At 34.8% G+C, this 23,781-nt stretch overlaps 3 protein-coding genes and 1 long non-coding RNA gene across 5 annotated transcripts in view; 1 reads left to right on the top strand and 3 right to left on the bottom strand.

Annotated features, from left to right (window-relative positions):
- Nucleotides 1–646: 646 nt before the first annotated feature.
- LOC140985663 (transcription factor SAC51-like) lies at nucleotides 647–4,420 on the bottom strand. Of its 2 annotated transcripts, none has more exons than XM_073453536.1 (4): nucleotides 4,263–4,420; nucleotides 2,828–3,473; nucleotides 2,564–2,716; nucleotides 647–2,471 (listed from the first exon to the last, which is right to left on the bottom strand). In XM_073453536.1, the coding sequence occupies exon 4, from the start codon at nucleotides 2,422–2,424 to the stop codon at nucleotides 1,342–1,344; it is 1,083 nt and encodes a 360-aa protein (XP_073309637.1). In that variant the 5' UTR covers nucleotides 2,425–2,471; nucleotides 2,564–2,716; nucleotides 2,828–3,473; nucleotides 4,263–4,420; the 3' UTR covers nucleotides 647–1,341. The 2 variants fall into 2 exon arrangements, with proteins under 2 accessions (XP_073309637.1, XP_073309638.1); XM_073453537.1 differs by having other exon boundaries at nucleotides 647–2,441.
- Nucleotides 4,421–7,456: 3,036 nt separating this feature from the next.
- LOC140986961 (uncharacterized) lies at nucleotides 7,457–9,346 on the bottom strand. The gene is made up of 3 exons (XR_012177009.1): nucleotides 9,006–9,346; nucleotides 8,550–8,632; nucleotides 7,457–8,211 (listed from the first exon to the last, which is right to left on the bottom strand). It is a non-coding gene; the product is annotated as an uncharacterized lncRNA (long non-coding RNA).
- Nucleotides 9,347–10,091: 745 nt separating this feature from the next.
- LOC140985987 (uncharacterized) lies at nucleotides 10,092–11,309 on the top strand. The gene has a single exon (XM_073453915.1). The coding sequence runs from the start codon at nucleotides 10,092–10,094 to the stop codon at nucleotides 11,307–11,309; it is 1,218 nt and encodes a 405-aa protein (XP_073310016.1).
- Nucleotides 11,310–13,894: 2,585 nt separating this feature from the next.
- The window catches only part of LOC140986848 (transcription initiation factor TFIID subunit 1), a 29,146-nt gene continuing 19,259 nt past the window's right edge, over nucleotides 13,895–23,781 (bottom strand). The window contains exons 13-22 of the mRNA XM_073455216.1: nucleotides 21,218–21,427; nucleotides 20,898–20,990; nucleotides 20,214–20,420; nucleotides 18,769–18,972; nucleotides 17,674–18,160; nucleotides 16,767–16,954; nucleotides 16,539–16,655; nucleotides 15,635–15,691; nucleotides 14,565–15,557; nucleotides 13,895–14,481 (exon numbers count right to left, since the gene is read on the bottom strand). Coding sequence (XP_073311317.1) covers nucleotides 14,131–14,481; nucleotides 14,565–15,557; nucleotides 15,635–15,691; nucleotides 16,539–16,655; nucleotides 16,767–16,954; nucleotides 17,674–18,160; nucleotides 18,769–18,972; nucleotides 20,214–20,420; nucleotides 20,898–20,990; nucleotides 21,218–21,427 — 2,907 coding nt within the window. The 3' untranslated portion in view covers nucleotides 13,895–14,130. The remainder of the gene's footprint in view (nucleotides 14,482–14,564; nucleotides 15,558–15,634; nucleotides 15,692–16,538; nucleotides 16,656–16,766; nucleotides 16,955–17,673; nucleotides 18,161–18,768; nucleotides 18,973–20,213; nucleotides 20,421–20,897; nucleotides 20,991–21,217; nucleotides 21,428–23,781) is intronic.

Below are 23,781 nucleotides of genomic sequence, written 5' to 3'. Positions count from 1 at the left end.
AAAAATTGAAAATATGAATAATTAATTGGTTTTATTATTATAATTTTTGTTGTTGTTTATTCATATATTTAAAATATGAAAAATATGAATTTTTTTTGGGATTAAGTCAGATGCTACAACAATAGACAAATTGGCAGCTAGGTTGTGATGACATGGTAGTTGTGATAGTCATTTTCATAATCATAATTTTTAATAATTAATAGTAATAATATTAGTTCTTTTTTTTTTTCCTTCATAAATTATTACCTCTTAGCGTTCATACGCATTTGTTGAACCACCAGCTCAAAATTTTAATTTGAGAACTAAAATTAAATTTTATACAAATTTCCCTAAAATGTTTAGCAACTCCTCCTCTATGATTAAGAGAAGTAATATACAAATTTTCCCCTAAAATTTTAATAGTCAGAAGCTAATAATGATAATACCCTTTTCAATCCCACCAATTATCCCAAGGCAAATAACCCAAACCAAACATTCCGCTCCTCGTATGTGGAGAAAGATTACATTGAGTCTCTATAAATAAAAGTACTCAAAATTTCAAGAAAAGGCCCCATGACAGCACACACCACAGAAAGAGGCAATTAAAAAAAAAAGACCACAAGAATCAATGGAAACGGAAAAGCCAAAGAAGCAGAAGAGAAGTAAATAAACAGCTCAAACAAAGACTATATAATAAAGAACACCTCATAGTCAAATTTATACAACAAACACACAACATAACGATACAACAAGAAACAGGACAAATAATACATGCATGTCCCTCGTAAATATTGCAACTTATACAACATAAACCTCACAAGTGGAAACCAACAATAAGATTTGGTAATGGATCTCTATTCCACAAATTCATGATGATTTTTGGGGGGGCGGGTCCACCTTAGACTTTAGTGATTGAAGACTAAAGATGCAATATTTTCAAGGGGGGAAAAGTATAAAAGCAGGAAACAATTGAAAATGGAGGGTGGGACCCCTACTCACCAAACACGCATGCTCTTGATCCATGGAGTTATTTCTCAACAATCCAAGAAAAAGACACCACACCACTATGCTTTCATATCTACCACACTTTGCTTTCACCCCTAAAAAGTTCCAAATACAATAATTCAAGTCAAGAGTGTGTATCATAGCCCCATTTTTCTTCACCACCTCAAGAGTTAAAAAGCACAGATTTCATCCCATTAGGCTCCCCTTTTCTTGGCCCACACCACATACCAATGCACTAATAGGGTGAAAAGCATGGTAAATGCTGAAGTAGGGAGAATTCCCACCTTGCTACTTTCATTAAGTTTATTCGAACACACGTAGTAGTTTCTTCTTCCAGTCGTCTCTCTAAATAGAGTGTCAAGGAAAATAGGCAAGTTTGCCATTAAAGTTGGAGTGACCAAGAGATTCGGCCTCGAGTTTCATGAGTTTCAAGTGAGTAATAGCTTTGTCAATTATGAAAAGTGGATCCTTACTCTTCACCCCAGGGATGATACTCTCTAGGATCTTTAATGCCTCCCGGACTTTAATCTTCTTTTCTCTCTTGCTGGAGTAGATGTCATCAGAGCAGTTTCTCATACCGGCATTACTTGATTCCTCATCGTCCTCGTATCCATATGAACTATCCAGTTTCATGGTACTTTCAGTACCCACCAATGATGGTTGCTTGAAGCCACCATCAAGCAATTTTCGCCTTTTAGGCAAGTCATCAGAACTCGCCACTTCTTCGTCAAGTTTCTCAAATAATTTGTCCTTCCCATGCACATCTTGAGTGATATATGGAGTATGCCCCGTGCTAGTAACTTCATCATTTTCACCACCATCATCATCATCATCATCCTCATACTCCTCTTCACCATCAGAGTAAAGCAAAGCATCAATTTCCTCGGAATCTTCAAGCATCTCATCTTCTCCATCAGTCAACTGATTTTCATCCCATTTTTCTTCCCTGGGATTCACCAAAAAATGCTCGACTACTTGAGCTGCTGATTTTTCGTGCGAACCATTAGCACAAGCAGGAATCTTGGAGGCAACAATCTGATTTTGGTGAGAAAAGGGGGAGCTAAAAAACAATCTAGTTTTATTTCCAGATTGGTCGAAAATCAGAAACTTTTTTTGAGCGCAAGTGGCGTCAATCGGTTTAGCTGCGACCCCAAGCCTGTTAAGTAAGCCGCATTGGGAATTTTTGGAATACAGGTTACCAGTACCATGTGGTACGTCACAATTCAGAGGTGGCAGTTTCAAGAAAGCGTCAACTGCATCTTGATGCCCAGCATTTGAACCAGGTAAAATAGAAACTGAAAATTCTGGCAAAGAAACATTGGCAGTATGTGTGGAAGGAGGGATACACTGGTGCAGCTGTAAAAGGGGCAAGTGGTCCAAACCAGGGGAGTTCCAAGCAGAGAACTGCTGACAAGTATGAGACTCTTTGACCATAACCATCCAGTCAAAAGAGCAACCTGGCACACAAGATTTATCAAAAGGCAAACCTGGTGGCATGATTGAAATAGTCATTACAAAGATAAGAAAAAGAATAGAGATAACTTAAGTGCAATTACCATAAAAATATAGATAAACATACCAGGATAATACTTGAATTTAGTCTGCAAATACAACAATTTTGGGTAGGCTAACAAAAACAAGAAAAAGGAAAGTGTGGCTAGCTTGATGTGGACACGAAAGCTTGGAAGCAAAACTACGTTACAGGTTTCAGCAAGTGACGGAAGTACTCAGCCTGCAACAGTCAAAGAAGCAAGCTCAGTTGAATAAGGCAGTATCGAAATAGAATTTCAAACACACGAGATCAAATATCTTAGCCAGAACTATGAACTAATCATGAACGAACCTGACAATTCTGCAAATGTCGGAAGCATTCTATTACTCTAACTATGATGGTTGTTCTCCCAGCAATCCCATTTTCATGTTTCAGCGACCTAAATCTCGTCCGGCCAGCAGCTTGGCACACCATAACTCCTTTTGACACTTTAGCTGACTTCAGAAGACAAATTTTGGATGCAAAAATGATGGCTAGAATCTAGATATTGAGAAAGGGCAGGCTAAGCTGAAAACAAGCTTGAAAATGTCTAGTATTTGCTGTTTAGTAATAAAACTGACTGAAATAAAACAAAAGCTTACTGAGATAAAGGAGACAACTACAATTCAAAGCAAAGGTTACAATTGGCTCGTCTAAACAACTATTTGGCGTTTGAATCTTTTGGCTTCTGTTATAGGATAAAGAAAAAACAAGTAAAGAGAGGAAAGTGATTGGATCCCATGGATGACAAATTTGAAGGACTACGTAATAACGAGGATAAATTTGATAGAAAACTAGCAACTTATAGAATAACCCTGCAGTACAGATTCAATGAGATAAAATTGTGAAAAACATCAATAGACAGACTCGGACCCTGCATAATGTCCAATTCCTAAATCAAATTGAGAAAACTGCAGTTGAATCATGAATGTTCAAATGTTGATACACCCCTAGCAACCTGAAATAACAGAAAATGGGAATATCTGTTAGGCACAATGAGAGTGCTTAGCATATGTAATAGGCACAAAAGAATCAGAGAGACTCATAGTGGAACATTTGTAAATCAAAAGGAGTTAAAAAAATTATAGAGACCACTTTAATGATGTGAAAAACCTACCTTTGCAGAATTTTAAAAAGAGGAACTTAACAATTTATGAGGTTAGTAACTCCAAAATTTCTTACCATTTTTCTTCCTCCCGAGATCAAATCTTAATCTTGCATTCTCATCCAAATTTAAAAGAGAACCGCATATCAAGTCATCTTAATTACTTGACATGACAACGAAATTATAAACATCACACCACTTTTTCAAGTATTCACACATTCATGAACAAAAATGACAGCATAATCCGTCTATTCAAGAAAAAAAAATGAGCTTTAAGAACCAGTTATTTGAACTGGGATGAACGTCAACAAATCTGTGATATACTTTGACTGTGAGCTATGTCCTAACGTATTTGCTTCAATTTACCGTAACTACCGACAAAATCAACATATATTGAAGATCTCGGAAAGATAAAAAAGGAAACCATAAAAATAAAACCAAGAAACAAAAAAAAAGACAACAACAAATCTTGACCAAAACGAGGAGAGATTTCACAGATCTTATAGATCATCAGGGAGAGATTATAAACAAACTGAAAGTGAAAGCCACAAAAAAAAGTAAGTATATATCAAGAATCAAGAAAATCGATAAACGAAAAAAGACAAAACACAGAATCTTGAGAAGGGTCTTCAGACAACTTACAGATCGCCTAGCAGAGTCTAAGATCCTGGGATTTCTGAAGGGTTTCAGTTCATGTGACGAATGGGTAAGCTGCAGAGGAATGGGAGGAGAAGATAAACAGTGTTCAGTGGATAGCAGTTGACAGTAGGCAGCAATAATAAGGGGTTTGTTGTTATTATAAAGAAATATTATTCCCACTTTGCCCTTTGCTTCCTAAATTGAATATAATGTATACTCTTTTTAAAATTTAAAAAAAAATTTTGAACGAATATCAGGAAATGATTTAATTTTTTGTATTGAATTTTAATTTAAAATTATTAAAATAAATTATAAAATATATAAAAATTTAAACGGTGAAATTTATATGAATGAATTTTGAATTTTAAATACATAAAAATAATTAAATAAAATTAATAGAATGAAAAATAAAAACATAAAATGTATCTTTAAAAAATCAAATAAACAACCTATAAACAGAAAAAAAAAAAAAAAAAAAAAAAAAAGAATAGGGGGCTCATATTTTTGTTAGTAAACTGGTTTAATTTTTTGAAATTTGTATACTCAAATAGAATATTTTATGTCCTTTGTGTTTACACCTACAAAAGACATATTTTTTTAAACTTTATTAGACATGATTAAGAGTAAACGAATCAGTTGAGCAAAATATCAGTAAAAACATAATGTTTTTATTCGTCTCAAATTAAGTATATTTAAATTTGAAATCGATGCAAAACTCAAATTTTCTAAATTTTTTACTCGAACTCGACTCAAAATAAAGTTCGAGAGTTTATTAGTTTAGAGCACTAAAGATGATCACATGATCAATATTTAGAGTAGGTATTTTGTGAGACGGTCTCACGAATCTTTATCTGTGAGACGAGTCAATCCTACCGATATTCACAATAAAAAATAATATTCTTAGCATAAAAAGTAATACTCTTTCATTGATGACCCAAATAAAAGATCTGTCTTACAAAATACGACCCGTGAGACCGTCTCACACAAGTTTTTGCCCAATATTTATGAGAAACACACACTAATTAAGTTCAAGTAGGTAATGTGACATGATACATAATAATGATAATAATAAATTATGATAACACGTAGGTGGTGTGAAAAATAATTTAATAACATAAATAAAATAATAATATCAGCATTAATTAGACACATGGAAGATGTATAATCCGATTTAATCATTGACTTCTGATGGAAGGTAAGCGAAATCTGGTTGACAAATCTCGAAGCAAAAGTTAAATTTTAATATTTATACATACTTTTTTTTTCCAAAATTAAAAATAAAAAATTGTTCATCTTCTTTATATTTCAATGTTGATAGGACGACGATTTTTAAACACAAAAGTTAGTGGCATGTTCTAATAATAATATCCAAAATAACATTTATTTTTAAATATCTTCATTTAAATTAAATATAGTTTTGCAATTTAAAACTATTCATCCATAAGTTTAGACAATTTTTGTTGAGTCTATAAATAAAATTGAGATCTTGTTTTGAATTTAAGACACATGGCAAATAAAGTTAAAGTGAGTCATTTTACCGATTATTTTATGATGCAACTGGAGTATTTCTCTCTTTATAATATGGTCAAATATTAGTTTTTGAATCATTAATATATATGTCAATTTTCATAAAAATTTGACAAACTCACATGATAAAGATAAAATGATATTAAAATAAAAACATAAACAAGGGGAAACTCGTGAAAAATCCACGCTAGAAACAAAAGTTGTTGTTCATTCCTTTGTCAGGGATTTTTTGTTTGAACTCCCTTACATACGGTAAACATTATATTGATTAGGTTTTTTTTGAGACGGTCTCACGAATCTTTATCTGTGAGACGGCTCAAACATATCGATATTCACAATAAAAAGTAATACTTTTAGCATAAAAAGTTATACTTTTTCATAGATGACCCAAATAAAAGATCTGTCTCACAAAATACGACCCGTGAGACCGTCTCACACAAATTTTTGTCCATTAATATTTGGAACCATGCCCTTCGTCCTCTTTCCTCCTCTATCTTCATCTTCACCACTAATCTCGGCTCTACAGAAAAAAACCACCCCATCGAAACGATTGCAGAGGTCTCAACGGCATATTGAGAAGGGGACAAGCTAAAATTGAGCGACAAACAACCGTTGGCGAGAAATTTCCCTTCTTCCTTTACAAGGATCGGTTTTAGGGTATTTCTGCTCCTTGTGAATTAGAAAAGCCGACCAACAAGCTGCTTAAATTGAGGAAATCGAGCAATGAAGCAAATCAATGTGTCTGATGAAAGAGTAAGTTCTACCCTTTTCTTGGCCATATACAATTTTGATGGCTATTGCGCTATTGTAACTATTTTATTAGTTAGAGAAAGGGACGAGCAGATTAAGTTCACCCGATTGTTATATATATATTTGATATGCTGAACACTATCGTGCACACCGATGAGATGTCGTTCACTTATTGGATACACAATTTTTCTATATTTCATCACATCTAATGATTGAGTGACACTTCATCGATGCTCACTTAGGTGTGCACGATAAGTGTGCAGCATATCAAATATATATATATATATATATATATATATATATATATATATATATATAGATATAGGTTAAATTTGACACAAATTAAAACAATTGCTGTATAATTTGTTTGCAATTTGGTACATAACGTGAGAGTATGGGCATAAATTATGAGAGAAACCACAATCTTCTTGACTTAAACTTATATGTCTTGTCAATTAGTAAAGTTTATGGAAATTATTATTAGCATAAAATATAATAATTTGGACATAATATCTTAAAAATATGGTATGATATGACTAAAATTGAGCATAAAACATGAGAATTTGAGCACAAATATGCAGAGAACAGTTTGTTGTCTTATCACTAACTCATATAGATATTTGATGAAAAAAAGTTGAGAAATAAATTTATTACCATGATTTTGGTGTACAAAACACAAAACAATGTGAAAAATATTATTGACACAAAATATAATAATTCGGGTATAGTATATCGCATATATAACGTGGCTACAATTGAGCATAAAATATGAGATTTTGAGCATAAAATAGGTTAATATCGGCACAAATTAAAACATTTGCAGTATAATTTTTTTGAAAATACAAACAAAAATGATCCGGTTTGAAATGGCGCTACGAATATAAATACAAAACACTAATATGTATAACCGTACGTAAATCGCAAATAATATCCTAAAAAAAATAAATCACAAACATCCAAATGAACCATCCTTTGGAGAAAATTATACAAAATACCAATCAATGTTAAAGTTGAAAAGTGCACGTTAATATTATTCTAAACACCAACACATCTAATCTTTCAAGAAAGGAATCAATAGCTATTAACTCTAAAAATGTTTTCCACCTTAAACTTAAACCACATAAAATTAATTTAATCTTCGTGAATCCTTACTTAAATACCTCATTTTTTGTAAAATATTTGTGGCAATATCATGTTCTCAGAAACTATTCATTGTGCAATCTTTTTCGTAGGTCGACCATGCTTCATTTTCGTCACGAGCATAGCACTTCAACCACAAATATGTGTAAACACCGCAATCCAAGCCTGCACCTTGTTGCCGAAAATGAACCCGTTTAACAATAGTAAAAAATTGAGTTCAACACTAAGCTAAGTGTATATGTAGAGTTGAAAAAATATAAAAGAAAGTAATTTGCTCCAAGCTGTAACTTTCAGATTTCAAGTGTATTCTCCATAAATATACAGAGATCATGCATGCATGCAACCAACAAGAAGAGAAAAGAAGAGAGATTATATGTTGTTATCTCTATCCCTTTCTCCTTGTACCATTCAAGCATCTGCTTTTTACCCCCTGAGCCAACACAAGTATGGAACCCCGAAAATGCGATAACACCAAATGTACTCATGATATTCCCCACATTTTTATGTATGGTTGCCAACGAAATAGTGACATTTTCTCTAACGCCTATGTGCTATCTCGATCTTGGGCTCCCTCGAGGACCTTGTCCCGTCTTGGGTTCCTACTAGGGCTTTTTCTCTCACGGACTTTCCCATGCATCATTACTCATAGGACTCTCCACACCAGGTTGGTGGAGTGATACCTCCCCAAGTCTCGAACGCACGACCTCCTGACATAATTACATAGTTCAAAGAGAGCCCAAGATCGAGATAGTCCATGGTCGTTACATTTTCTGACATAAGTGAAAACATGATTTAAAAAACAAGCATCAATAGATGATTTGAGAAACAATAATGCAAGCTAAAGCTAGAAATGATCAATTACATCATGCTCACCAGTAAATGAGCTGACATTTTATCAGTTGGGAACAAAGTAAGCTTTCGTCAAAGCTCGACGCTAGCTCATAAGGTGCATATGCCTGTGATGAAAGAAAAAAATTGATTGAAGCACAACCACCAAATACCATACTATCACCAACGCAAAATTAGATACCAGAAAATGTGATATATAATATGGGAGACAAAAAATATAGTTTACATCATTCAAATTTCTAATATATTCTTATTCATATTCCTTGAATTTAAAATCTTTAGAAAATGCTTTGATCACATGCCATCAATCCTACAACTCACAGCATCATCCACATAACATTGATTAATGGAACCAAAAAAAAAACATTTTGCATAACTAGAGCAAAATCAGTAGCATATGACAATAAAGGACATGAGAAAATTTACAATCAAGGTATTTCTTCAATCAAACAAAAGTGGATCAAAGATTTTGCAAATTACCTGGAAATATAGAAAATCGGAAGTCGTGCTCAATTAGTGTTTTGGAGAGAACGAGTCTGCTTTGCGATGCCCTCTTTCCCTCACATATAGCATGTAATATTTGTGTATTTTTTTACCCCAAAAATAGATTGCTTCCGGCTGCCTTTGCTGTCCGTGGGTGTCGACTTCGACGGTTGATGTTGACATGGACGGGCTTCAGGGATTGAAGAATTAAATTTCCTGACCTAGGGACTGGACATCAATTAATTGTGTATTTTATTAGGGATTTATCACCAATTTTGCCCATATATAACATAAACTAAAATCTATATTACACAAATTATTATTAAAACAAGACATGACTGACTGACTGACTGACTGACTGACTGGAATCTAATTGAAAGCTGTAGGGAGGAGTTAGGACACTGTTTCCCCACGGTTAAACCTCAGCCTCCCATGTTGGAAGAAACGAGAATTCATCATTTTTACCAGTAAAATGTTTTGGAGTTTGGAGCATTCCTTGATTCCAGCAATCAAACATGAAACTAACACCACACACAAGTACAGCGCCAAATCTTAAAGAAACCACCTTTAACGCCTTGCATGCATGCAAATCCGTGCGCTCCTCCATTCCCCACACCGTATATATTCACACCAATCGCCTAATTTCTGTTCATTCATGATTTGATTCGATCGATTCTTGTCTCTTTTCTCTGCCACCGTCTTCGCGTTGGCCAATCTTTCTGGTCGATGGTGGTTGAGTTTTTTTTGAGGATGTGATTTCTTGAATATATGAAGAGGTAGACCCTTTGATTTCGTAGAAGAACGCATCGAGAAAAATAATGGAAATTGCGAGGATTAGAGAATTGTTGCTCCTGTGGTGTAGAATCCGAAGTTCCCGTGTCGCTCTCGTGGGTGGAAATCACACAGCTGCCAGATTTAGTACTCGCTAGAAGTCTTCCTCCATTGCCGCTCTTGATTTTCTTTCTCTTTCATAATTGATTTGTTTTCACTCCTGGTATTAAAAAAAAAAGGAAAAGTAGGCTATTTTCACAGCGATTCGGATCTAGGATCTTTTTTTTTTTATTATTTGTTTTGGGGTTGAAGATGGGGTATTTGGCTCGTGGGTGCCGAGCCAGGATTGGCGTGAATGAAATGAGTAATGTGGGGAAAATTGGGTTGAATTCTCAGACTCTTTTGGTGATTAAGTTTCCTGATTCATGGGTTTTGCGTATCTTGTCGAGATCTCTGTTCTTGGCGCTGGTTTTGATGGCATTGCCTTCGCTTGGCTATGTGAAAAGAACTTCCACTTCCAATTCGGACACTACCACTGCCAACAGCTTCAAGATTTTACCGGTTCTTTTACGCGATTTAGTGGACGAAGGGCTTATCATGAAAGGCCAGAAAGGTCTTGTTTTAGGCGCTGGAATTGGCGAGATTGATAAAGATTTCGAGTTCTTGAGAAACCGTGGCATTGATTTGGTTGCCGATTATGACATAAAATCTGCGAGCCAGGTGTTTGATTTTGTATTTGTGAGGAGCCTCAGCGGAATTGAGTTGATTGATCGATCTCTTAAAGAGGGTAGCATCGTGATCTCGCAATTTGGGAATGATCCCTCCAACGAACTGCAATTTCTTGGAAATTATAAAATTGTATACCTCAGGAGATTCGAGTACACTGTGGTGGCAATGAAGAAAGTCGGGGTGTCACCGAATGGTTCTGCATTTCCCCCAACGAGACAAGTTTCTTACGATGATGACACCGCGTCGGAGGAGGAGAAGAAAGCTGCACTGAAGGGATTGGAGGACGCTTTTCTTGAGCCCCCTACAAGAGCGCTGTTGAGGAAAAGACCACGCTTCACATCAAGAAAGATCAAGTTTCTACCCGATCTGTTGAAAGATTCTTTGGAGGTGTATCCCCGGCGAATGTTCATATCCGATGACACAAGTGCATTAGACTGGTTTTACAAGAACTATCCCATGAGGGATCAAGAATTCGAGGTCTATGACATGGAGATCGTTGGCCACAAACACAAGAATGACAATGGTGGGATCCTGCCTCAAGAAACAGGAGTGTCGGCTTGGTTAACGAAGAACGTAAGGCAGAAAGACTACGTCGTGATGAAAGCCGAGGCGGAAGCCGTGGAGGAGATGCTCAAGGATAAGACCATATCTCTTGTGGATGAGTTGTTTCTGGAATGCAAGAACCAATGGCAGCATGGAAATAACAAGAATAAAGGAAGTAAAAGAGCTTATTGGCAGTGTTTGGCATTGTATGGAAAAGTAAGAGATGAAGGAATTGCTGTCCACCAGTGGTGGAATTGATTTATTTGAAACATTTGCATATTGTTCCAATATTTTTTCCTCAATTTTTTTATGGTTTTGAGTTGTGTTTCTTCTGATTTTAGAATGCTTGCTTGGTGATGTAAATTATAGAAAAAAAGAAATTAAGAGTGTTAATGTCTTGTTTCTTCTGGTTTTCGATTCTTGGTAGTGAAAACTGTTTATTTTCAAGTTTAGTCTTTTGATTTAACTTTTTTTTTTTTTGGGGGTTTTACTTTCTGGATATATGTGCATTTTTCTGGTTAATGACTTATATTTTGCAATTATTAAGTTTTTTTCTGAATGTTTATCTGACTAATCAATGTCAGTCAGAAGTAAAAATATGATATTGATTGTTATGATATTTTTGTCTGATTAATTTATGTGCATATAAAGATTCTTGATAAGCATAAATAAAGTGAATTTCTTCTAATTATCACCAATATTGAATATTTTATTTTCTTATCACAGCCATTGCTATTAGTTAAATTATTTATTTTATTTCAAGTAATTGTTTGAATAAATAAAATTATGATAGTACTATCCAACAAGTTTCATGAACTATTATATGAATTCGTTTAAATAATATTTGAAACAAAACAAAAATTCAGATAAGATGATATCACATATCAATTTTGTGATAGAGATCTTCAACCCGATCCGATTTATGAAAATTATTATTTTTTATTCTAAAAATATTAATTTTTAATTTAAGTATGAATTGAATTGACCAATTTCACATAAATAGATTTGTAAGACTGTCTTGGCAAAAACTTGTGTAAGACGGTCTCACGGGTCGTATTTTATGAGACGAATCTCTTATTTGGGTCATCCATGAAAAAGTATTACTTTTTAGGCTAATAATATTACTTTTTATTGTGAATATCGGTAGGGTTGACCCGTCTCACAAATAAAAATTCATGAGACTGTATCACAAGAAACCTTCTCGACCGTTTTATCAGATACATACTCAACAAAAAAATTACTTTTCATAACAAACGAACAAAATATTGCGTGAAGAAAAAATGGTTGAATTTTTTAATCTTGATTTTTGTTGAGTTAGGATTTACGAAACTTTAAATTTTGTAATATATACTTTTACTTACAATTATTTATTTATTAATCCCAAGACTATTTAATTGTTCGTATATAACTACGAAATTATCAAGTAATTTCACATGATCTTATATGAATTTAAAAACTATTAACAATTTAATTTTTTAAAAAAATAGTCAATAAATAAATTTTTAAAAATGAACATATTTATTAATTACTTGAGCCTTCTCACCTATTATTTCAACTATTCCGTTAGAACTTACCAACCTCTTCAATTTCTCATAAAACATTTATTAATGAGTCTAGTGCTACTACTGCAACTAATAATAATATATACTTCTATAATATAAAATTAAGTTTGAAACACTTATAATTCTTTAATGTGATGATGAATTTTTTTAAAATAGCAACATTATCTCTTTAAAATTATAAAAGTATTTTATTTTCATTTAATAAAAATAATTTAAATATCTATTTAAATATTTTTTTTATTCTTTTATCATTATCATATCTACTTTCTATTTTTTTAAAACTACTAAATATTTATTTAATTTTTATCCAAAATTTTGAATTTTTAAAAGAATATATTATTTTTAATATAAAATTATTATAATAAAACAATAAACTAAAAATAAAAAAAATTAACTTATAAATATCAAATAGTGTGTGCAAAAGATCTCTAGTAATAATCGGTCGGTATTTTTAAAATCGGATTAGATCAGTTGGTTCGATCAAGAACCGACCACTGGTCCAGTCTGAACCTATTTTATAAACCATTTAATGGTCAAACTCACAAGAATCGGTTAGACCAGTCATTAACCAATGAACTAGTAAAAATCGATCCGATCGATTCACCATTTTTTATTTTTGTAAATTTTTTAGAATTTGATCATTCTCTTATATATATATTTTAAAATCTATTTTTAGTTTTATATATGATAATATGGATTTTAATTTTATTAAAAATATTATTTTACTAGTATTAGAACTTTTTTTGATTTATTTTTTTCTACAAAAATAGATAAACTTATATTTGATTTATATATATACATTTATATGTTGTTTTAATTTTAAATTTTGATAAATATACTTTTAGAATTTAAAATATATTATTTATTATATTATATTATTATTTTATATAATATAATAATTTTTCGATCCAACCGTCCGATTGAAAGATGGATCGTTCAGTTGAATCATTTTTATAACATAAATTGATCCGATTATAAAAACATAGATATCAATAATAAATTCGGCAATCTCAATGTACATATCACTCCAACCATAACATAAAAAAATTGACTTCACTTATGATATTTATTCTCATAACAAATTAATTAATATAATCAGTAAAATTAATTTTTACAATACATTAATTAATAAGATAACAGGCGTGCCTTTTAATCTTGAACTTCTTTTCTCATGCTTGTGACTTTTAACTTTTATAGTAAAGTTCAAGAAATTTAGTTTCAAGAGAGCACACTAGTAAAATTTGCAGTAAAACTACATACAGCAGACTAGCACAGCAGCTCCACAGGTAAAAGACATCCTACAGAGAATTTTAATACATTGATAAGAACCCAGAGAAAATTTTCTTTAGGGTTCATATATGGAAAAAATCTATACATACCATAATCATATATATATACAACAATGATGGGAAACTCCCAACGGGAATCAAGGGGAAGGCCAACCGAGAGAAATGAAGCGTCCAAAATTGGTAACTAAGAAAAAGGGCAGTGCAAAAAATCTATTGTATATGGTTTGTTCAATCAATCCCAGCCTCTGCTTCCCTCAAGTCTTCATCATATTGATCTAACAAGTAGTCACAGAGCTCAAGAAGTTGGTCTGCAAGAGGAGGAATACCTGGATTACGTCGATCGTTGTATCTATGAGCATTAAACACAATCTGACACACATCGTGCCTAAAATCATCACGATTTTTGTACTCCATTCTCCTAACTTTGTCCCTAATTGTTGCCAAATCCATGGGACGGTCAATGATGTCTAAATAATCAGGAGCTTCTTTCTTGGACACTGGCTTCACAAAAAGGAAGGATATCTCTTTTCTGTCTTTCAGTGTCTCCACAATGTTTTCCAAGATGTTTGACAAACCGACCTGCAAATTCAATTGAAATGCACTGAATGTAAGTTTGTTATTCAACTTAAGAAAGACAACTTGAGAGAATGAAAACCACTCACCTCCCCTCCCCTTCTCCGTTTAGACGGCTGGGGGTACTCCGGAGCATGCTTTACATACTCTGAGGGCGGCCTCCTCAGCACCATTCTGTCTTTCTCGGGTATTCTTCTGTCGTTTCTTCTCGGAGGAACGTCGTCCGAGTAATCACCCATGATTTCATGGCTTCTCTTTTTTGCCTTCTTTGCCCTTGCTGTCGCTTTTTTTAGCTCTTCTTCTTCTTCCCTTTCTCTTCTAATGCCATTTGCGTACATCATTATGTATGCTGGCTGCTCTTCAGTGTTCCTCACCTTTTCTAACCTCTTGGATCTTTCTTCCTGCTGTCTCTCAGGCTTTCTCCTTTTCTCTTCCTCCCACCATTTGTTACTCTCTGCACCTCTTGTCCTAGATGGTTCTTCATAAAAGATTTTGATTTCATGCTCCTTGCGCATATCAAAACTTGACAATTCAACGATCTTCTTCGTTTTCCTGTAGTCAAAATCCATACTTCCATCCAGGTAATTATCATCTAAATTAACTATCTCCTTTGGTTGTTTGATAATAATTTTCTTGCGATGCTGGTCTCTATCAGCCTCCACCGGAGGCTTTATCACAATGGAGGGCTTATGAGGTTCGACCAGCAAATCTTCAGGTTTTGTTTTGTTTGAAAATATTATTTTATTGACTTTGACACTCTCTTTGTTTCCTGTATCGTAATCTGATATAATCTGTTTATCCGAGCCTTGTGACGTTTCTGAAAACTTGTCAGTAGCACCACACTTGACCTTGAGAGTTTTTGCCTTCGAAGTAGGTTTATCATCTTCTGTGACGTCAAAACCAACAACCTTTGTCACACTTTTCGGAAAAACATTCCTTGAAAGAGATTTTTGCTGACTCGACTCTGCTTGATCTATGAAATTAGATTTCGAAGATAACTTCCCGAGATCTGTGGTTTCCACTCGTGTTTCAGGATCTTCGCCGTACTTGGGGCAGTTCTTGTTGGTCCTCATATGACCAAGCTGGTCAAGAAAATAGATAAGGGTATAATTCAACGTTCTTGGCACAAAACTGTAATACATAGCTGCTAGAGACAAACCTGACCACATGCTCCACAGACAAAACTCTCTCTTGCGGATTTCTTTTCCTTGATCACCTATTTTTCAAGTAAGAATTTCATATCAGTTGTGCAACAGGTGAGATAAATGAAGACATTCAAGGAAAAGATAATTCAGTTATCAATATTGTAACCTATCTAATATCCAGAAGCAACACTGATTTGAACAAGACCAGAGTATTCATATAAATCCATTATTGTTTCATCAGACACACTATTGGTTTCTTACACCGAAACCCACTCCAAACCCAACCAAATGTGGGGAAAAAACCCTTGGCCCAATAAAAGGAAGAAGGTAGCACTTAAATGATTGGTATCTGACGATCAGTTATTGATTTTAAATGATCTCTATATTTTTTAAAAATTCTTTCTTTTTGGCATATGAAGTCTTTTACCCTGTAAACATAAAGGATCACCGTGCCTTTTAATATCGTCATCTGTACATCTCAGCAAGCCTGTTGTCTTGCGTTGCACCAGAGTGCACCCACATTCATTATGCAACTAGCCTACTAAGCCTGCTGTCAGACATCTCAACTTCTATAAGGAAATTTAATTCAAATGACCATTGATGTATCTTCTTTTTCATTTTTATATTTGATACATTAGTAGAATAGAACACTGTAGTAAATGATAGAGATTATAATTATCACTTAAATATTTAAGAGGTAAATATAATCAAGCAAATGTAAACCTGGCTCTTTCTATACCAGGAAGTACAAGATAAATAGCGCTTCAGAGTTCAGGCGAGTTCTGAGTAGAAGGCAACCAGACTACTAAGAAACTAGACAGATCAAATGACTTTTGCATAGCATATTGCAAACACTCACAAGCTAAATCTTGATCTGCTCTATTATATATAAATCACAGGTTAGAAGGAGCAACTTACATTCATTCCATCTGCCAATATTTTAACTTTTTTATTCAATAATCCCATTTGTTCGATGTCATTTTTTTTCTTCACTTTTACTTTCCCAGGCAGGTTCATTCTAGCAGAAAAATCCATCTGAATCAGAAAATAAAGAATATTGTTAAGTTAATCATCAATGATAATTGAACCATATTCGAATAATGTCATGAATATTCAGTGTTTGACATGGGGTACTTATGAATCGACCACCTTTTGCTCCTTAATAAAATTATCAGTTGGAATAGAGAGTCCCTCAGTTTGAACATGTCTTCTAGCAGCAGCATTGCTTTTTTTTACATCAGCAAGTTCAGGAGCATATTTTAATTTAGAGGCCTGTCCAACTTGCACTTCTACTGCTCTTGTCTTCTTTCTGTTTTTTCGGTCAGCTTCATCCTCTGCAAAATAGTTTTTATGGTCAGATGTTGCAGTCTGAGATAGCCAACACTCAGATATCTATCCAAATTATAGCTAATTCAGAGATGGATGTCCAAAACCTACGAAAACATAGAAATTATTCCACCAGAATTCAGTGCCAAATTTTTACTGAATTAGACAGACACCATTGTCTTTCTAATTACTGTAACCAAACAACTTTCACTGAAAGCAATATCAGCGGTCCATGGGCGCCATTCAGAGTTCAAAAGCCAACGGTTTAGCGAGGGAATTCAACAAGAATGTCATTTTTACATAAAAACATAAATGAATGAGGCAAGTGTTCTTCAAGCATGGGAATTGTCTTCAGGGTAATAGCATCCTGTCGCTGCAACGAACAATTTTACATTATTCATATTGTCAACAATAACTAATGCTCATGCGGTCATCAAAAAATTAAGATGGCGATTGGCTGCACTTTCATCTCAATTCAACTCAAAGGTATGAAACTAAAATTTAGTGGAAAAATATTTAAACATTGTTTGGAAAAATATTTTGTAAGTAGATGGAAGTGTACTGATGTTTTTTGAGTTGAGTAGAGCTTAACAGCCCAAACAAACAGGGCTTAAATTATGCATCAGAAATGTTCTTGTAGATTAAGAAATCTATAAAATTACACTGCCAGATTTGATGAAGAGGTATTACAAGCATCCTGTATTAATGAATTCGGAAAAAATTGTACCATCCATTAGCATCCTGCACAATTCTGCTGCTTCTGCAGCCTCATCTTCAATCACTTCTTCTGCCTGAGTTTGAAATGGGCGCCTTCTCATTTTTAGGCTCTTGACACTATCAACAGTGTCATGCTTAGATTCATAATCACTGTCTTCGCCCTCTTCACCTTCTTCGGCATCAAGAAGATTTTCAAGATCCCCGGCGAAAGAATCCAAGTCACTGTTAGCTTCCGATTCACTCTCATTCTCCTCACCATCACCAGCACAAAGACTTTGAACTTGTCGATCCCATATTTCTTGACATTTTTCTCTAGTTTGCTGCTGAAGCTGCAAAAAAGACATACGTTGTCCTCTAGCGAATTTGCTTACTGTTGTCGGATCAACTTTAACCCCTGACGCAGCTTGCTCACTAGAAAGCTTGCGTATCAAAGCAATTCGGTGCCATCGAGTTTGTTTGGCAATCTGCTCCTCTGGAACATTGAATTTGAGGAGAAGCTGTATATAAACACGACATAGTTACCATAAGCTTAAATTTATGAACACCATAAACCCAATTATCATAAAGTAACAAATTCACTGCCACATCCCTAATCATTTTACCGTGAAGTCAATGAGAGAACTAAAAGAATCCAGGCATTTGAGAAAATCATTTCATGGTTTTAACCTTGTACAAGTATGCCTGAACAATTAACTGTGGATACTGTTTGATGGACTTTTAATGGTTAAGTACTGATGCTAGGTCATATGGCAGAAGTGGCATCAGAAATTAAACTCTTAAATATGTATTGTAACGGCACGAACACAATCTTCAATCTGATGTTCCACTTGCCATCTTAGCCCCCGTGGACTGATATTTAGCATGAAAATTAAGAAGCAGTGCAATAAGGTATATATCTGCTTGAAAAGAAGGCATCAAATGCATTTTAATCAATTAAGGATAGATAGATGTACCCACAAGGGAAATGAAAAACATAAAGATTTCTTGAGCACCAGTAATAACAACATTAAAAAGCTTAATAGTTGAGGTTACAAATTTTTTGTCTCATACGTTCAACATTTACGAGCAGTGCACTTGAAGGATTTCAAAAGAACAATCAACAAACCTCTCTCGCAGCCTCCATGCTCAATCTGCGAAGATCAGCATCTGTTCCAGTCACAGTCGATCCCTTACCAACAACTGGCTTCTTTTTCACCATCGAATTTGAAATTGGAGCTTTCGGAGTAGCACGGACATAACTGAAACCTAGACCTCTTCCTGAAGGGTCACCAACCCCAGTAATCTCAAGGCGCTCGATATTTTCTCTATCCTGAATATGGAAGAGCAGCAAATCATTTATATATGATTGTAACAGATAAAGAAAATAATTTAAATATAAAAATCGTGCAAGTATCTTTATTCAAAAACGGATCAACGGGAACAGCATCTTAATATCTTTTCAAAAGAATAATAAATACTACAAATTTGATAAAGTCACTTTATCCAGGGTGGTCTATATCAAGAATTGCTTAATGATTAAACGGTCAGCCTGCACACTGTGACAATGTGAATAATTACTGCTCAAATCAATTTAAATAAAACAAAACGAGAAGGGAAAACATACATAATTTCCGATATTCTATGAATAACTCTGGAGGACACTTAATGATTTTGGTTGTCAAAAAAGAAACGGCAGGCCCTAGACATACTTCAAATATATATTACTGAGGTTACACAGCAACTGGAGTGATCCAAAGGTAAACCAAATCTAATCACAAGTAGACCAATCAGAAATAAGAATTGCCGATTCAGATACCAAACAGTTTCACCCAAAGTGCAAACAAAGTTATGTGGCATAGAACAGTAATTTAAGCATCCTCTTAGAATTTATATAGTGGAACTTAGAGCATTAAATTGACAGATCATGAAATCACAAATTCTCATGCATGTAACCTGAAATTCGTTTTGGTACAGTTAGACATATTTGGTTAAAAAAGATGTATAACTTTCAGTAGCAGAATCCCTTTTGCAACGTGCACAAAAAACAAAGGATATCATTTTGAGATTTCTCTAACAACAAATTTCCTGACATTGGAAGAGGAAAAAAATGTAAGATGAAAGAAATATAGCTATTACATGTTAATATTCCAAGATGATTGCTGTTACATAATCCAGGAATCTGATTTACATCATGTTATATGACCATATGACGTACTGACAAAAGTAGCCAAGCAGGCGGTAAATAAAAAAATCCATCAAAGATTTTTTGTGGAGACCGACCAATACACAGAAGACCAAATAAATGAAAAAGATGACAGCTAAACGGAAACTAAAGACGGAGCATAGTTTTCACATTGTACAGTCAACAGAGCCTCACTGATAGCTAATTGCTGCATGTTACAACCCGATAAAAAATCGAAGTGACGCAAACTCTAACTAGTTGAAATTTCGACCTAACACAGATGATGATGAACTAACACAATTTGATCTTAGGAACGAACAGCCAACCGCGCGGGGATGGGGAATGAGAGAGAGGTTGAGGTGAGGAATACAATTATAGACATAGATTACCTGGTTTGTACAGGAAACAAAATTACTACTCAAGTTCCATGGGGTTATCTGCAGCTCCCTCTCAATATGTGATGCAGCAGCCAAAGTAATTGCTTCATCTGGAAGCTGATTCATTGCAGATGATAGACCTGTGGGAAGAGTCAGTCTGGAGATTCCCAATCGCTTTAATCTGTATAAGCCAGCTTGCATCCTCTCATAAGCACACACCTAGGCACATACGAAAAAAAAACAGTAACAATAAATAGACAGTACATTGTTTCACTAATTCAAGGCTTTTATTTGCAAGGATCTGAAATGAGATCAAGTTACCAAGTCATAAGCCTTTTATTCTATTCTCTTTCTCCTTCCAACTTTTTTAGGTACCCAAGTCTCCTAATATTATTACCCTCACAAATCTGATCTTACAATGCAGTAAATCCAAATATGCCGAAGCATTTCATCATTTGATTCCATCAGACACTTTCCAAGAATTTCCAAGTTAACGACCAACATGTGCAAATTATACAAGAATTGGAAATACACATCTTAGCTACGGGCATCTTGCTCAGCCTTTGCATGCATGCTTACAATATAAGAAATAGAACACCCTTTTGCTTAAGTCAAAATCAAAAAGCTTTCGGATATAAATTATCTTACATTGCCCTTTTCTAAGATAAAAATGATAAATTCGTGATAGATACTCACATTTTCAGGTGTCACCATCCTTCTTAGCTCTTCCTCTGAGGGAATGTGAAAATTACGCTTCATAACCCAAAGAAAATGTCCATTTGCTCCTCTCTAGTGGCATATTTAAAAAAATGATTTAATTATACACATGGAAATTGACAACAATGAGAATATTTAATTAAACTTAGCAGCAATATTATTAAAATATGTGCAATTTCTTCGTTTTCTCAGGTTTTATACTTCACAAATGTTTGATTACTTGACATTGCGCATAAGAGTGGGGAAAATCAGATGCAACTTCAAGTAAGTCAAGCAAAAAACTACAGCAGGACTTGGACCTGAAATTCAGCACAATTTTTCAGTCTCTTCCGAAGAAAGGCTTCAGACAAGCCAGGAAACAATGCAGATAACTCATCAGCACGCATAGAAGGACGCAAACCACGTTTTTCTGCTGCACGAAACTCGCGATACATGTAAACCAATAACCTGTTCATAATATAGAACTGAACAACTTTCGACCCAGGAGACATAACCTCCACATGAGGCTCCTACAGATAAACAACACAAACAAATAAGAATACAAACATCATAATTCTTATAAAACTAAAACGAGAAAAATCACAAACAATTTTCAAGAAACCCTTGAAAAGTATTATAAGTCAGCAGTGCACCCAAGGCAAGGATCGAGATTCCTAATCTAACATTAGTTGAATTATGTCAACAGCAAGTACTAGAGTTCCCCATCATCTGGACACTCTCACTCGTGCATTTCAAACAAATCAATCTGCTGCCAGCATCTAAGTAGGGTCGTGAAATATTGGGTGACAGATCCGTCGCCCTGTTTTAATTCATGAAGTCGACTCTCAATTCCATTCTTCATATCTGGTTCATGAAATTCCTCTCAAGGTTTTTGGTTGTTCAGAATTAGTACACGCACATCAACATAACCACATTAAACTTGACCTCCAAGCGATCAAATGCATTTTTTTTGTTATTCTGCGGATAAAAAAGGGTACAAGTGTTATTCTCCCATCACCGAGAAATTTTATACCTCGATGGACACTACATTTTTTGAAAGGGAGACATTCTCCCATTTCTTCGATTCAAGGGGAGCCAGAACTGTGTGAATCTCATACTTGGGAACTCGACACACCTGTCTTGTCACAATTGGAACCCGTTACCCGAATCCAAGTCCCTCTTCCATACCCGAACCAAACACGACACTTGCCATCACTGATTCACCAAGTCCACCTCTACAAGTTTATGCTTGGAGGAAACCACACCATAAGGAGGCTCTTCAACACCCAGAACAGATTCAAAAAAGCCCTGACTTGACCTCGGAGACAAAATCCATTGAAAATACACAAGGTACATGTAATCCTAATTGTTTTTTTTTGATAGAAAACTAATTTTATTATAATACTTGAGTAGTACAATTTGTACGTGGATGAACATTCCACGGCAACATTACTACAAGCTTAACCTGAAAATACACCAGAAATACAAAGAGGCACAGTTTTCTTGACCAAATAAATTTGAAATCTCTCACTAAATCTGAAATGCATAAATGGTTGAACTTTTGCAAGGTAGTTGTCCAAGATGCGACTCTAAATTTGATGTTTTCCCATACTCTGTCAACAGATTCCGATTCATCTTCAAAAATTCTTCGATTTCTCTCTAACCAAATGGACCAATATATGGCGTGAATGATCATGTACCAGAACTCGCTGTAATTTTTGTTGAATATGCCCCCTGAATTGAGATAAAAGAGATCTTTAGCATGTCTCGGCATAACCCATTGTATTCCCAGCTCGTTGCAAACTCTAGTCCAGATCCTTGTTGTGAAAGATCAGTGTAGAAGTATATGATCTTGATTCTCCTCGTGCTCTCGACACAAACAACACCACTGCCGTCTTAGAGCACAATTCTTCCACTTTCTTTGCACGGACTCACACGTAGGCAGCTTCCCCAAGGCCACGATCCACGAGAAAATCTTAATCTTTTGTGGGACGTGTACTTTCCAAATGGTATTAAAGAAATCGAATATTGGAAAAATGGAAATAGGGAAAAAAGTGCAATAAAAAGATCTAACCGAGAACAAACCAGAAGGGTCCCCCCGCCAAACTCTAACATCCTCAGTACCCAACTCTAATCTAACACTATCTAAGACTCGCAACAAATCAGTGAACTCAAGAAATTCAACCTCGCTAAGATTTCTTCTAAATCTGACATCCCAAATGGTAGAAAGACTACCCACACTGTTGACAACATCAATGAAATGAATAATCGGTTTATTGGGAGAAGTACAAATACGAAACAAAGATGGAAATCTTATTTTAAACGAGTTATCTCCCTCCCAGACATCTTCCCAAAAACGAATGATATTCCCCTGTTTTGGCACCCCCATGATAAGTTGATGAAAAGCCTGGAAAGACCGAGAAATACACTTCCAAGGACTTCTAAATGTTGCCCTCTCCGCCAATCCTAAATCCCAGTTGTTCTCCTGTATCCCATATAAACTCTGAATAATTTTTTTCCATATCGATCCCTTTTCCACTGAACTTCTCCACCACCATTTGCCAAGAAGTGTCTTATTCCTGAGACAAACATTCCCCAATCCCAACCCTCCTTTTTCCTTTGGTTTACAAACCTGTTTCCATCCAACTACATGGCAGTGGTTCTCCCCGTCACATCCATCCCACAAAAAATCTCTCATCATTTTTTCCATTTTCCGGGCAACCTTTATTGGCACTTTGAAAAGAGACATGAAATACGATGGCATCGCACAAAGCACAGCCTTTATCAAAGTGAAACGACCTCCTCTCGATAGAAATGATTTTTTCCAACTTGCTAATTTCTTTGACATTTTCGAGAGCACGGGTTCCCAGAACTCCTTCTTCGT

Source organism: Primulina huaijiensis, chromosome 10, assembly GCF_012295235.1.
Source record: "Primulina huaijiensis isolate GDHJ02 chromosome 10, ASM1229523v2, whole genome shotgun sequence".
In the NCBI taxonomy this organism is placed as follows: domain Eukaryota; kingdom Viridiplantae; phylum Streptophyta; class Magnoliopsida; order Lamiales; family Gesneriaceae; genus Primulina; species Primulina huaijiensis.
This window is presented reverse-complemented; position numbering and strand designations above follow the sequence as displayed.